The 12,765-nt window shown below is 40.2% G+C and overlaps 1 protein-coding gene across 1 annotated transcript; it reads right to left on the bottom strand.

Annotated features, from left to right (window-relative positions):
• Nucleotides 1-2,343: 2,343 nt before the first annotated feature.
• LOC308291016 (matrix metalloproteinase-19-like) lies at nt 2,344-7,956 on the bottom strand (the record flags this gene model as incomplete). The annotated part of the gene is made up of 7 exons (XM_080732931.1): nt 2,344-2,574; nt 2,682-2,809; nt 3,686-3,850; nt 5,260-5,321; nt 5,830-6,097; nt 7,315-7,527; nt 7,854-7,956. 7 exons carry the CDS (start codon nt 7,954-7,956, stop codon nt 2,344-2,346), a joined length of 1,170 nt encoding a protein of 389 aa, XP_080589057.1.
• Nucleotides 7,957-12,765: the final 4,809 nt, after the last annotated feature.

Genomic DNA, 12,765 nt, shown 5'->3' with positions numbered 1-12,765 from the left:
TCCTATATGCAATCAAAATGTACTACTGAACCTATTGCACAGTGAAAACCTGCCTTAATTTAAAACTGAGAGTATACACACGGAATCAAATGAACACGAGAATATAGAGCTATTGTTAAATATATTTGGGTAAACAAAAATACATTTTCAGGTTTAAACAAAAAGAGCAGACATAATTTGAACTGGAACACTACAAAATTGAAGCTGATTTCAATTTCACCTCGAGAGAGGTGAAATTGGCGTCCCACCTGAAGATGTAGTTTCTGTTTAGAGCTAGGGACACTGGGAGACTCCTGTTGCTGAACAAACTCTCGATAGCAATGACTAGCATCAGAAAATGGAGCTACAAAAAGCGGTACAGTATATACCGTATACTTACAGCGCCATTAAATGATTTTACTGTGTGTAGGCCTGCTGAATGCTAAGAGTGAACTGACCGCAAGTTTGACAGAACACCTGGCAGTTTGGTGTCATAAACAAAATATAATATATATATAATATAATATCAATTAAAGGTACCAAACATTTATGTTATGCTGTTTAGCAGTCCTCACAATTGGCAGAAATATGTACAATAAGGTTATTTTGAGAATGTAACATATGGATATATGCCTTATTATGTGTGCACTAGAACAATCTCCAATCATTAAACACATGTAAATAAAAATAAATCTGTAAAAAGAAAACTTGTTATATTCTTTAATTATACCATCCATCTTGACATGACCATGCTATTGTTATATATTTTCAACAAACATCATTGAAACCCTGTTGATGATAATATGGTGATAATTTAACTCTTTTACTTTTGTAACTGTGTGACGAGAAAATAAAGTTAGTTTGATTGATTGATAGATTGATTGACAGTGGCTGAGGAGGTAGAGTGGCCAGTTGGCTGGGCTGTCAAAGTGTCCTTAAGTTGAGCAAGACTCTGAACCCCTAATTGCTCCCGATGGGCTGGTTGATGGCTTGCATGGTTTCCCCCGCCATCGCTGTTTGAGTGTGTGTGTGTGTGTGTGTGTGTGTGTGTGTGTGTGTGTGTGTGTGTGTGTGTGTGTGTGTGTGTGTGTGTGTGTTAATGGGTGAAGGTAATGCACAATCTATGTAAAGCACCTTTGATAAAGGCGCTATATAAATCCACCATTTACCATTTACATGACATGAAATAAACCCTAACATGATGGGGGTGGGATTTTCACCTCTTCAAAACAATTTAACAGTAATTTGCCATATCTATTTGGGCTATAATTCTGACTCTGAGTTCTGACAGTGAAAGTGACAATTTTAGGACTTTTAAGACCTTTTTAATACAAAACAAAAACAAAATAAAAGACCATTACTGCATAACAAGTAATCAATAAACTATAATCCTACTATAAAACTGGTCAAACATTGGCCAAATTGTCAAATAATTTAAGAAATAGGCAAATATTTTGAAAAAAACTGAGCTATAAGCTCGACACCTTGCGTGGCGTCAAAATATTTATATGTGGAACTGAGTCAATCTACAGTAAAAGTAATGCCTCAACGCAAATAAATATGATTTTTTGGGGTCCCCAGTTCAAATATGATTATTTTGCGGGGTCCCCAGTTCAAATATGATTCTTTTGGTGGTTTGCGGCCTTTGCGGAGGTTGAGAACCACTGCTCTAGTCCTTGCATGGGGGCTATCGTTCTCTCCATACATCCATAAGCTAAAGCATCCTTTTTAGATATAGACCTCCCAGTTCGACATTACAGTACCTTTTGCCAGGCACAGGCAGAACAATGCCATGATGACATTCTGTTTACCTCTTGATTTAATATGATTACCACCTAACAGGTGGCATATTGTGGGCAAAGATAAAGAGGTTGTTCATTTAGCATTTCAGAGATGCCGTTATATATCACCACCACAGTCCAAAACAAATTCCCCTGCCGGGTAGCACCATAGCAATAAATATAATATACTAGTGTGCCTGCAGCCTAGTGCCCACTTCCCACCACAGCAGTGCCGCCAACACAAATCAGAATTCTCGTAATTCTGGGCTGAGTGAAATGAGTGGTATCATTTCCATTGTTCTGTGAACCCAGTGTAAATGAGTGGAAGTGTTAATTAGAGGAGAAGTCCACATCTCAACATCTGAGTTTGTTATTTATGTCCTTCTGACTGCCAGCTTAGCCCCTGTGATGCCAAAGATGCAGCATTAATTTGATGATACAGCAAAAAGGAGGAGTCCACATTCCATTTTGAGTTGAGTAAATATTGAGTATTGATGTCCATCATCATGTCCTCCCATTGTGGTATAATGTTTTCATTTTGACCAGACGTTAGAATCATGGGCCTGCAGTGGCCTCTAGTGACCTAGTCGTCACACTGCATCCAGTGCTTGAGAGGGGAGGCTTTCTCCACTGTTTGGTGGTTTTTGTTTACGCGCCAGTACTGGCTACCTTTGAACACGTATATGTGGCCATTCTCCCACGTGACCGCGGCATCTGGACTGCTGGGTATGCCATGGAACAGCTGCCCCGTGGGTTTGGGATAGGCTCCGAAGTCTGTCGGTCCAAGTTCATCCCACTGCCAGTATCCACTGCCCTGAAATATGCACAGATGGTAAAAGGTCAACCTCCCGTGCACGTGGGTTGCAAAAACCAACAAACACGGACTACTAGTTGAGAGCAACTGCAATTTTCACGACATACTTTGATAAAGATCAATTTTTGGTTCTTGCTGGAGTATAGGGCTGAATCAACATTGGCGGGAATGTTGGTCAGGGGTTTGGGGAAGCCGTAGTCTAGTTTGAAGCCTGTGTGTCTCCACACCTTGTCCCCTGTTAAAGAGAAAGACACACAAATGTTTACTGTCTACATTGTTCAACACACACTAGGGCATTCACCAAATAGCGAAGTCACTTTTCGACGTTGTTCACCGAAGTCGAATATTCGCTTATTTTTATTTTGTTATTGTTTTCTCTTTAAAAAATATATAGTTTATAAAGCTTAGCTAGATAGGAAGTCATAAGAATGAGTTGTCAATGCCCCTGAATTAATTTGTTAATGCTCTATACCAGGGGTTCTCAAACCTTTTTAGGCCGTGACCCCCAAAATAAACATATTTCAACTGGGGACCCCCACCCAGACAAGCACTTGGAATTGTAGGTATTACATTTAATGTGACTCGGTTCCGCAGATAAATATTGTGAAAATTGTTTGCCTCTTGCTTACTTAATATTTGACAGTTTGGCCAGTCCTGTCGAATATTCGACTATTCGAATACTTTGAGGTCGAATAATTTGAACTAAAAAAACATTATTTGTGAATGCCCTAACACACACTTACATTATGTGTGTTTAACAAGGGACAGTGTAATGCAGTTTACTGCAAAACATTGCAATCACAGTATTACAAAACCAGTCAAAGCTTAAGGAGAGAACACTACGTTTTAATGTTAAAGACTAATTGTTGCTCACATGGACACACTATAATGGCTATCAACTCATCTCAGCTTAAGTTTATTGTCATATTGCAAGTTCACACCAAAGAGTGGGTGAATTGTTCTGTGCAAGATTCCCACAAATTGTGTTTCCACTTTTGAAAGTAACAGAAACAAATATCACAACAATTATAGCAGCAGATATCAAATATGCATACACAACACGTCATACACTGTACAATCACACAAGTCAGAGAGTATCAACATACTGTACCTTTCAGGAAGTAGGATTTGCCTGTTCTCTGGGAGTGAACGGCTGCATTGATGTTTCCAGGTAGATGTTTCCACAGAGTATTGATGGGAACAGGGCTGGTGGTACCTCTGTCAGTCACTGTCCACACATGCTGACCACTGAAGACATATGTCTTATGCTGTGGACCTTTAGGGAACAAAATAATAATGTAAGTACACAGTTAAAAGGAAACTGCACCTCCATGCCCACCTACTGTAGCATTCCACACTGCTTGTATCACTGCTTGTGGTCCATATTTTGATGCTAGATGTACTAGGCGGATGTATGTTGGATAGGTAAGCTACTTGTTGAAATAGAGTCCAAGGGGATGCACGCACATCCCAACAAAAACCCTTTCGGGTGCTGAACAACAATATCGTCACTGTCGGGCAGAAACCTTGTATCACCAAGTCTAAATGTGTAAATGTTTTCGCAAACTAAGCCCTGCTTCATCATACAAGGCCGTCGCACAAAAGTAGTGAAAACAGCAGATCTACAAGGACACAACGCCTCGCACCGCCTCGCACCGCGAGGCGTTGTGTGCTTGTAGATCGTCTGTTTTCACTAGTTTAAATCATTTTTTAAATGATAAATACAAAACATACGGTTTTGGACATACACGGTTTCCACCCGACAACGACGATAAGTACATAGAAGGGAAGGGAAGTCCTGATGAAGACCCACAGTGGTCGAAATGTTGGTTGAAACTTAAAATGGATTTTCAACTGGGAGCAATAGTGTGCAGACTTCCCTTCCTTTTCTCATCCTTGTTCACATCTGTTATGTTATATTTCGATAGACATGTACTGTTTCCCCACAAGGGGGATTAAGAATGTTATTTGGATGTTGTTACTTTAGACAGATGCTAGGTTTGATGTTCATTTGTACACTTTCAGAGTTGACAACTAAATCACTTCTAGGCTCATTTTCCTACTTGTATTGATCTAAAAAGACCATGTCCATGGGGTCTATTAGGCACAAATGCCCCTGCTGTCCAGTTTCCCCAGCAGAACTCAGCAGCTCTCATATCATAGAGTGGAGCCCATAAGCCTATCGCTTTTACACTATTAGTTGTGGTCAAAAGTGTTTTTATTTTTCATGAATGTGTAACTAGTTGTCATTACAAACACATCCATGTCATCGTTGTCCCACACAACAAGCCATCACACTCTGCTAAACGGATGTTATGCTTTTATGTGTTTTGCCAAGTCCCGGGATAAGCCCTGTGATTGGCCAGTACAGTCACTTTGATTGGCACTTGTGCCGAATGCTCACACCAAAACATGATTTATGAGATTGTGATGGCTTGTGTGGGACAACCAAGGCATGGATGCGTTTTTAATGAAACTAGTAACACAGAAACTAGTTTTAACACAGAAAATCACTTATGAACACACCAAATAGTGTAAAAGTGATAGGCTTATTTCACGGCATAATTATGAATGTGTCAGCAATGTCCAACACATGGTATGGATGAATAATGCACATCATTGTATTTGTGGGACCAGCCTGACTGTACCAAGCATAATTGCATCCATAGCAGCCCTGCAAGGTACTGGGGGTCTGACAGCCACCGGTGGGCTTGATCTTCTGGATGGGGGAGTTTTCACTGGCTTTCCTAAAGAGAGCAGAGAGGAGGGGAACATGTTATGCAGATTAGCCTACATATAGATAGAGTATTACTTGAAAAAGAAGAATTTTGGCCCTTAATACAAGGGTCTTCAACGGGGGGTCCAGGGGTCCTCAGAGTTACTACAGGGGGTCCTCCAAATCTTTGTGTGATAGTAACCTTTTTTCTCCTTTTTTTACATTAACCACTTAAACCCTAGTGTCCATATCCTGAGAACCTTAGCCAAAAATAGCAGATCTACAAGCTCACAACGCCTCACGCTGCGTTGTGAGCTTGTAGATTGTCAGGAAAAATAGCAAGACTAGGTACAGAGTGAAAGGTCAAGTTGATTAAGTATTGACAGTTTACGTGGTTATCTGAAAACACAAATCGCCATGAATCCAAAATACACTATATGGAATCTATGAAAAGGTTGTGGGGGGTCCCTGCTTCATCTCTCTCTCAACAAAGGGGTTCTTGGCCTGAAAACGTTGAAGACCCCTGCCTTTATTATTACCATAGGCCTACTGTGATGTTACCGTATAAAGCCTGGATGCCTCGTATGTCGTCTGGATGGAGCCTGAAGTCGGAACGGTATCCCATGTAAACGGGCGCCATCAGGGCGCCGTAGTGCCGCGAGTGGCCCAGACCCAAAGCGTGGCCGATCTCATGGGCAGCTACGATTCTCAGGTTGGAGCCGTAGTCCCTCCCTTCTGTCCACAGTTCATCTTCGTCAAAATGGACGATGCCGGACTGAGGGAACTCGGCGTGGGCCAGGACACGTCCTGATGATGAGCCGACATACCGTACATCCTCTGAGACAACTATTATCACACCATCTAATCATAAACTACCATCACGTCCTATCATAAGACAACCATCATGACATCACACAATCATAAACTACCATCATGTCCTATTCACAAGACAACCATCATGACATCACACAATCTAATCATAAACTGTAATCAACTTTATTCAACTTTCAGCATGATCACAGAGTTAAAAAAGACAAGTAAAAAACACTGAATTATTTTGCTGATTACAATATAAAACTTCAAATCTAAAAACGCATTTGCCTATCTAAAAGTCCATTTACCTAAAAACACACATCTAGAATCCACTATCATTTAAGAGTCTGCACAACTATCATCCCACATCTGAATCATCATAAGACAAATCTCCCATCACAACACACAAAAATATAGTCTGTTAAGCAGTGGTGGAATTAAGTACTTTTACTAAAGTGCTGTACTATACTGTAATATTGATCACTTCAAATACGCTAGTTCACCCCAAAATAACTTTTTTTCATTTGATTACTCATGCCATGGAGACTTGAGTTCAATAATATATTTTTTTGTATTTGTTGCATTCCTAAGACAAAAATGTGATTATAGTAAATGTACCCCCATTGATTGATGGGGACCCGAATGCTTGGCCCTGGATGGCACTGGGTGGGGAAACTGTCAGGGTAAATTCATTAGAATCACATTTTTGTCTTAGGAATGCGACAAATACAAAAAGATATTATTCAATTCAAGTCTCCAGCTCAGTGGCCTTGTGGTTAGAGTGTCCGCCCTGAGACTGGGAGGTCAGGGTTTAATTCCCCAACCGGGTCATACCAAAGACTGTGAAAAATTGGACCCAGTGCCTCCCTGCTTGGCACTCAGCATCAAGGGTTGGATTGGGTTAAGTCTCTACAACATACTAGCGTCATGTCCAGGGGGTGTACGTGTTGTACATCAAGCTGCCTCACGCTACAGAAACAGGAGATAGGCTCCTGCCCTATGGGCCTCATGGCTTGGCAAGGCTACTTACTTACAAGTCTCCATGGCATGAGTAATAATGAGAAAAAATGAGATTTTGGGGGTGAACTACTCCTTTAAAATAAGTAATAACTGAAAATAGAAGACATGCTGCATGGCTTCTGTGGAATCCAAATGACTGAAATCAGTCGTGAGGGACGACTGAGAACATTTATCCATGAAAGAGCTCCTACCGTGGCCATCAAAAGGCACCGGACACGTCTTATCTCTTCTGTGAAAGGAGATTTTGATGTCTGCCCTCCCCCGGTGCACCTCCTGGAACCGGAGCGGCGACACGTCACTCCAGTACCTAAAAGCGGTGAGGATGGCCAGCCGGGTCTTTGCCTGTCCCAGATCAGGGGTGTAATTATAGATGCGGAAGGTCAGCGTCTTCTTACGCCAGTGGCCTGTTAAATTGTGTCACGTAAAATCTCAACAAGCTTTTCATAGTACAGTAACTTGCGAGACAAGAGATTTATTTTCTAAATATTTTGACTGATGAAGATCTTTTTTAAATCATATAATAATAAACCGTGCAACATTGTGGAAAAAATGGATGGAAATGTTTTAACTTCTTTGCCCAAAATAGGGATGCCAGGTTTAAATATGGCTATGGAAACAAAATGTGCCGTGTAAATATAGCCTCGCATAGCAAGACAATAAATATCACTGGGCAATTTTTCTTTGCAATGGCAGATTTGTCTGTCTACGCGAGGCTAGTGTAAATACCCACCCATCACACTGTATCTGAGGGATGTGTTGCTGAAAGAGTCCTCCACACCACAGCGAGGCTTTCTCATCACTGTCAGAGTGGCTTCATTCAGCGTTCCAGACATGGGAAGGTCATTGGCCTTCTGAAAGACTCTGAGAGATAAATTAAGAAGAACAAGAAAAAAAAAACAAGGATGTTATAGATATATGGGCTCTATTTTGATTGTCTTAAGTACCAGCTCCTATGCCTTAACTTTAAGGCCTGTCCATACTGTCTCCTGTCTCTCAAAATCCAATCTACAGCGTATTATTAACAAGGCAGCAAAAATCATTGGTTGTGACCTCCCCACTCTGGACTCTATATATACATCCCGAACCATCACTCGTGCCAGTAAGATAATTAAGGACCCCTCCCACCCAGCCCACCGTCTGTTTAAGTTACTACCATCAGGGAAACGCTACAGATCAATCCATGCCAAGACCTCCCGCTTCAAAAACAGTTTTTACCCTACAGCCATACGAACTCTAAACTCCCTCAGTACCCCACTCCCTCTCCCTCCTCACACTAGCTAAATGGTTGTCTGTCCTTTATTTTTGTTTTTCATGTTTTTATTGTTGGTTGTGGTAATAGGGCAAATGTCTATATGTACTTGTTTTTGTTCCTTGTTTCTGTCAGAGCTGCAACATTTTATGTGCTGAAACTAAATACCACCAACCTGGTTGTGTGGCAATAAAAGTAACTTGAACTTGACCACAGAACTTTTCGTCTGAAAGGTCCGGTCCAACTACAAAATCACGTCACTCGCATTTTCTGAAAAGCACTACCCCGAATTACAGTTCGGAAAGCCACACGCCGTAAAGTCGTAACTCTCTGACGAAAAGTTCGGTGGTCGGAGACAATATGGACAGGCCTTTAAGTTAAGTCATAAGAGCTGGTACTCAAGACAATCAAAATACAGCCCTATAGTATTGATCAAATCAAATATGACAATTTAGTCTGGCATCGTGATCTAGAAGATTATGTGCAACAAAAATAATTTAACACGTAAAAAACCTTGTATGTCCAAAACTATTTACGTCCAAAAGCTTTTCATTTATTCATAAAAAAAAAGAAAAAAGAATGATAATAATATATAAAAAAACATGGATTTTTATGTGTAGGCCTACTCGCGACCCACAAATAGGTCCTGACCTACTGGGAAGCAGTGGTCTATAGAACCAAAATGCACACAACAAAACAATATGTCATCATGGAGGTTTTACTCCATTACATATTAGAACATAACATAGAGCTAGACAAGGGATGAACATCACAATAACAACAAGTCTTACACCTAAAAGTGAATATTGTATAAAAACAAAAGATATTAGACAGTTACCTCAGGGCTGCTTCTATGTCTTCGCGGGGAACGTTTTGGTTCCTAGAGTCCAGTGGAATATGCAGATAGCCATAACTTCTCAAATAGACCTACAGGGAATATTTAAAGGTCATGTTGGTAAACGCATAAAGCTACTGATCACTAACTAATGACAGCTCTCTGTTAAATTATTTTGCAAGTAAATCTATAGAAACCAATGCATTTCAGTAGTCCATTTTGCTCCCAAAAAAATACCAGATTTATATGTATAGAAACATTTTAAGAGCTATTGCTTAAAAAAGGATTAAAGACAATTAACTCCATAAATTCCCTCCACAGTATTGTAGATGGAATCTATAATTAATACCTGCACACTTCAGGTCAGCCCAGAGAATAATAGGCAAACTAGATATTTTTTTTATTATATTATACTTTTGTTCAGATGTGGTGAGGCAAAGTGTTTTCTTACCAAAGCTTCTGTGATTTCGTCTCTGCTCAAGGCAGCAGATGGTGCTGTTGTGGCCAAAACAAGAAGCACCACAGATTTCAAGTAATCCATTCTGATATGCTGATATCTTTCCATTATTGAGAAGCCTTTGTCTCAGTTAAACACACACTGAGATGTCTGTCTAATCATAACTGGACTGTGGCTCATCATCTTAATTCAATCCAAGAGAGGTCTGACGGAACTGCAGTACATGTCCACTCCTCATCCAGTTCTTATACCATCACTGCTTCTATAGCACCACACAACCACACAATGGACCCAGAAGGAATGCATTGTACTCTACATGAGACCAGAACATCATTCAAGCTGTCAGGAGAGGAACGCCTTCTGTGCACTGACTAACATGATTCAGAATGATATACTTCTTAGGGGATTGCCAGTTTTAAGAACCTCTTGAACCCTAGCATCTCTGTTCTGGGGTGAACATTTGGTCATATTTGAAAATAGGTAATTTCTGCAAAGACATTTGGTGTAGCAGAGGGTTGTCACAGAGTAGTCTGTTAGATACACATTTTCCCCATTACCGGTAACTAAGACCTGAGTCCGATTCTGAAAATGTCTTCTAAATCCTTGCTCAGTGGTTCTCAAACTTTTTCTCCATGTCAAGAACCCTACAATTATACAATTGTAATATGATTTGTTCAGAAATAGCAGATCTACAAGCTCATAGTGTGGCACAATGTGACACACTGTGACTGAGTGTAGGTCTGCCATGCGGAGAGTTGTTGGATCTTTGCTGCAAGCTTGCTTCCTGGTCCATTTCTGAGTTTTTCCACTGTTTTACTGACTTGGTGCTGATCTCCTACACTACCACTTTTTGACAAGGGTAAAAAGGAGGGAGCCTAAAATAGGGCACGGGGACCCCATTCAACAAAGTGGTTTGTTATAGGTTTAAAGTGATTATTTCATTAGTCAATTTCATCTTGACAACTGGTTTGTGCAGGGGCGTCACAGGGGGGGGGAAGGTGGGACTGAGTTACTAGGGCCCACGGTGGAGGGGCCTGGAATTATTTTACACTTTAGCTATTGAAAAATAGCAGATCTACAAGCTCACAGCGCGGCACTCGGTGCCATGCTGTGAGCAAATCTTTGAATATATGTATTTTTTGAGCAAACATTTGTAACTCAAATTTTGCTTCTGAGGGGGTCCCTGGAACTAAATATTTTGAGATGGGGGTCCATGGCCAAAATACATATCATTTTGGGGGTCCTTTACATGAAACAGTTTGAGCACCACTGACATAGAAACTTAAGTTTTTCAAAAAACATTAGAAGGATTTGAAATATTCAAAGACATTTTCACGATTTTTCAGAAATAGTAGGTCTACAAGCTCGCAGCGCGGCACTCTGTGCCGTGCTGTGAGCTTGTATATCTGCTATTTTTCAATAGTTAAAGTACCCAGGGCCCAGATTTCGGTGCGACACCCCTGGGTTTGTGATAAATGTTTGTAGTTCGATACCCTTTTGTACCATGTGTTTATTAAGCTAATTTCTTTCCTGAATGATTGACCTATGTAACTTCAGCACATCACTCCAGTGGATTGACAGAACACAAAGAAATCCTGAGTCTTACTTTAACTGAGTGTACAAATGGAACCAAACAGACTTGTTATCTGCAGAGTGATTACGCCTGATGTATACTCGTCGTTTCTCTATAGTTCTGTTAACAGAGTGAGGATTCGTGTTTGCCAAAGATCCCCAAAACATATTTCTCAATGAAAATATTTATAACCCTCGGGTATGAATTTATGGCTATTGCAAGTATTCCTTGAGCAAAACAACTTGCCACACTCCCTCTAAGACTAGAGTAAATTACAGTGCGTATAGTCTAGGATCTTGTTCATGCAAAACAATGTAACCATTGCTACAAATTGTTTGTCTCCTTTATGTGGGCAGAAGGCCCCTCCCATGTTCTGTCAGTGCATTGCGTGTAAACCTGCCTATGTTATGTCAGTGTATGTTGCGTGTAAACGTGTAAAGTGAGACGACAGACAGGAAGGAAGAGACTCTTGATTTGTGTGAACTCATAACAGTAAAATGTTGATACAATACAAACTGACTATATGACCCATAAAGCCCTAGGGGTCTATTACAGACAACTCCTTTTTTTCCCCTCTACACAAAATGACTTGGCTGAAAGTAGCTGATCTACAACTTCACAAAGTGTCGTGTTGTGAACATATCTATTTTCTCTGAATGTTTTGCCTCACAATAGGGCTTGTGGTTAAGTGGCCTGAGGTATTCTTAGTTACGTGCTGTCGTCTCAAATTGAAAACAGCAGATATACAAGCTTGTGTGTAACTTATTAAGGATACATCGGGCATTTGTGTTTCTTATTAGTGTGTTCCATTGAATGGAAATCTTAACGCTACAGAAGATACATTCTGGACATTCTTGGGAGCTTCCAGCTTTGTGGCAACAGTTTACAATCCCCACACCCACCCCATTACAGAGAAATAACATAGTTTGTTGATATCAGAGAGGCAGAACTTGACTGTGGTGTAAAGTAATTTAGTACATTTACTCAAGTACAATTTTGTGGTATTTTTACTTAACTGGAGTAATGCCAATTTGCTGTACTTTTTCTTCTACTCCATTACATCTCAGAGGCAAATATTATACGGCCTGGTGGAGGCGATTATAAAGTGCGTCTGCTGACATTTGGTATATTTAAATATATTCAACCACTATTTTAATAGCAAAGAAATTTAGACTGTTGGGGAGAAAAGTGCTGGAAAAGAAAAAGTGTGCCAATATTTTATTGTCAAGTGCCATAATTCTGGTAAATTGTTATAATTTATGGGACATTGTTCAGCTTAGGACCACGCAGGGAAGGCATAATAGTCGGTGAACAGATTTCTTTTGATTAATTAAAGGTATGGAAATCTCATTTAGGGCTGCAATAAAAAATTACTTTAGGCATTTTATAAAATGACAGTGAAATATGGTAAGTACAAAATTATGGTAATGTAGTGCTCATCAAGTTTTCAAACCCCAAAAATGAAATTGCTTAATACTGTTCAGCCAGAAGTAAAAAAAGAAAAAACTAACTTTTCATGACATGTGGA

The sequence above is a fragment of the Nannobrachium achirus genome, assembly GCF_963921795.1.
Source record: "Nannobrachium achirus genome assembly, chromosome: 9".
Taxonomy (NCBI): domain Eukaryota; kingdom Metazoa; phylum Chordata; class Actinopteri; order Myctophiformes; family Myctophidae; genus Nannobrachium; species Nannobrachium achirus.
Note: the sequence above shows the minus strand (reverse complement) of the source record. Positions and strands in the feature narration are given on the sequence as shown.